This window comes from Solea senegalensis, linkage group LG12 (assembly GCF_019176455.1).
Source record: "Solea senegalensis isolate Sse05_10M linkage group LG12, IFAPA_SoseM_1, whole genome shotgun sequence".
NCBI classification, from domain to species: Eukaryota; Metazoa; Chordata; class Actinopteri; order Pleuronectiformes; family Soleidae; genus Solea; species Solea senegalensis.
In genome coordinates this window covers 23,410,904-23,413,851 of record NC_058032.1, presented here as the reverse complement: position 1 = coordinate 23,413,851, position 2,948 = coordinate 23,410,904, and the positions used below count along the sequence as shown (strand labels likewise).

The window sequence follows — 2,948 nt, the reverse complement described above, 5'->3', positions numbered from 1 at the left end:
TCTGCCGAGTGGATCGCTGGGTTGTGTTTGAACCCCCTTCTTTTTATGCAACAAGAAAAAACTATAAAACAAGCACAACATACTTTTCATCAATGTATGCTCCGAGCTGCTTTCTCTGCTGAAGCAGAGTGTGTGTGTGTGTGTGTGGTGCTCTGGTTGCAAACATTTGTTAGTGTCAAGCAACGATGAGTAGACGTAGTGGGAGGAATTGCAGGCAGTGTTGGAAACATTACTTAGTTACAGTTACTAGTGACTTCTCCCAAAAAGTAACTTACTGAGTTACAAATGATAAAAGTAAAGTTACTGAGGAAAATAACTATTGCGTTTCCTTCAAGTACATTTTAAGTGCTCAAAGAATTGGACCCCACCTCCCCCCCCCTTTAACAGAGCTTAAAATGTTCAATTATTTAGGTAAATCTGAATATTATAATGAAATGGACACTTGATACAATATATTATTAACAGGAACAGTGTACACAAACCTAAACTTGTGTTTTGCTTGACAGCGACGTGGAGAAGCACTTTTGCCCAGGACATAATGTGCATTTGACGTATATATTATTTCCTTTTAAGTAGTGAAAGGTATTGGCTATACTTGCAGTTAAAGAAGGCTGCTTTAGGATTTACCACGCTGGCCATTCCTGTTGTTGATCGTTTAGTCACTTGTGTGATTTATGTGCACGACTATGCTTATTTTCGTCTGTGTCAACCAGGGGCTGAACAAGCTTTTCAGGGTGGGGGGAGGATGTGGTTCGTGGAGGCGGAAGGGGGGAAGCACCTACAAATAAAGATAATTGAGATGCATGTTATTACATGTTTTTATTTGAATTCATTTATACATACTCATCAACTTTGCCAACCCAGTAACGTTGGGTTGTTTTCATATTTTTTTACCAAACAATAAAAACGATGAATACAATGAGAGAAGGGTACAAAAGGAATGAAACACAAGATATAAAAAACTTCCCATTTCAATGAGTGATACTTGAAAAGTAGAAAAACACACTCAGTATAAAATAAGATATTCATCGACAAACTAACAGGAAATAAAAACGGGCATAAAATTGGGACAAACATGACTAATAAAAATTGTATGGGGTTTGAACAATTTTCTCAACTATTTCACATAGATATTTAACAAAGCTTGTTGATATAATTAAACATTATGTTGATATATTGACAACATCCAGCTTCCATATGTCCAAAAGTGACTGACAGTTAAGGAAAAACTCAGTGTGTGAACTATGAACCCAGCTAGTTCCCACCTCCTCAGCATGAGCATGGATGTATTATCAGCACTGGATAGAGCACCGCCCGCTTTGCCTTGAAGATCATTTTGTCATGGTGGCCATTCATGGTACTGCAACAAAAAATACTCATGCGGCCCAAAAAGCAATTTTCACATTGACAACAATAGTATAAGAGAATCCTGTAAAAGTGTGCACGGGACATGCACACCTCCAGGAATGTATAGATCTTTATATTCTATATTTTAAATTCATGGAGTTTCACATTTGTAAAACCTCCCTAAAGGCCATAAAAAGCCCAAAAAAAAATTATTTCACAGAGGGGGTTTTGTTGATTATATGGACACTGGGAAATTGGAGAGGGAACAGGGTGGGAGGGTAGAGTAGGGTTTACTGGAAAACTAAACCTGGGTGCCACCTAGGTAACCATGGAAGTATAAATTATTTTCACGTTACAGAGGCCAAGGGGGAGGAAATGATGCTGGAACGTAAAAGACTTAAGATGGATGAACTGCCTGAATTCTTTCATGTTCTATCAAACTGAACTTATATCAAGAATCCTTTCCACATGTTTCACAGGAGAAAGGCTTCACTTCTGTGTGGTTTTATATGGATTGGCAAATTCTCCTTTCAAATAAAGCACTTACCACGTTTTACAGAAACATGGCTTCTGACTTAAATTAGGTTTTTTTTATGTTCTACCAAAGACAAACCTTGACTGAACGCGTTGTACAGGTTTATGGCTTCTTGCCTGAGTGAGTTCTTTCATGGATTGTCAAACACAATTTTCGACTATAACCCTTTCCACATGTTTTACAGGAATATGGCTTCTCACCAGAGTGAATTCTTTCATGTCTTATCAAATCCTGCCTTTGAGTAAAACTCTTTCCACATGTTTTACAGAAATAGGGCTTCTCACCAGAGTGAATTCTTTCATGTATTATCACATGCGAACTTCTAAGAAAACGCTTTCCACATATTTTACAGGAATATGGCTTCTCACCAGAGTGAATTCTTTCATGGACTGTCAAACTCTGGCTTTGAATAAAACGCTTTCCACATATTTTACAGGAATATGGCCTCTCACCAGAGTGAATTCTTTCATGGACTGCCAAATTCTGGCTTAGAGCAAAATCCTTTCCACATGTTTTACAGGAATAGGGCTTCTCACCAGAGTGAATTCTTTCATGGCCTGTCAAACTCTGCTTGAGAGCAAAACTCCTTCCACATGTTTTACAGGAATATGGCCTTTCACCGTAGTGAATTCTTTCATGGACTATCAAGTCCTTACGCGAAATAAAACGCGCTCCACATGTTGTGCAAGAAAATGGTTTCTCTCCTGCGTGGACTTTCATGTGTATAATCAGTCGAGACTTATAAACAAACCTTTTTCCACAAGTGTCACATTTTAAAGACTTTTTACCTGTGTAAGTTTCAGACTCTATCTTTGAAGTGTCACAGTTTTCTACTTTGGTAATGCATGGCCTTGACTCTGCATGACTATTAGACAAAGAGTCAACATGGTGACTTCCTGTCTGATCTTGACTCTGAGCTACAGGAGAGCTGTGAGAGAGGAGCTGGTGGTCACTGTCTGGTTCTGGTTCCATGTGGTCACTTTCCTCTTTAACAGGAGTCAACATTAATGTATCAACCTCCTGCTCCTCTGTACTCTGTAGTATCTCTGGTTCCTCTTGGTCCAGA

The 2,948-nt window shown here is 38.7% G+C and overlaps 1 protein-coding gene across 1 annotated transcript; it reads right to left on the bottom strand.

Annotated features, from left to right (window-relative positions):
- Positions 1-1,512: 1,512 nt before the first annotated feature.
- On the bottom strand, positions 1,513-2,948 carry LOC122778722 (zinc finger protein 239-like). The gene has a single exon (XM_044040813.1). The coding sequence runs from the start codon at positions 2,885-2,887 to the stop codon at positions 1,985-1,987; it is 903 nt and encodes a 300-aa protein (XP_043896748.1). The 5' UTR covers positions 2,888-2,948; the 3' UTR covers positions 1,513-1,984.

Bases quoted from the DNA above. Each gene is read 5' to 3' on its own strand.
- LOC122778722 (XM_044040813.1), bottom strand. From the start codon at position 2,887: ATGTTGACTCCTGTTAAAGAGGAAAGTGACCACATGGAACCAGAACCA.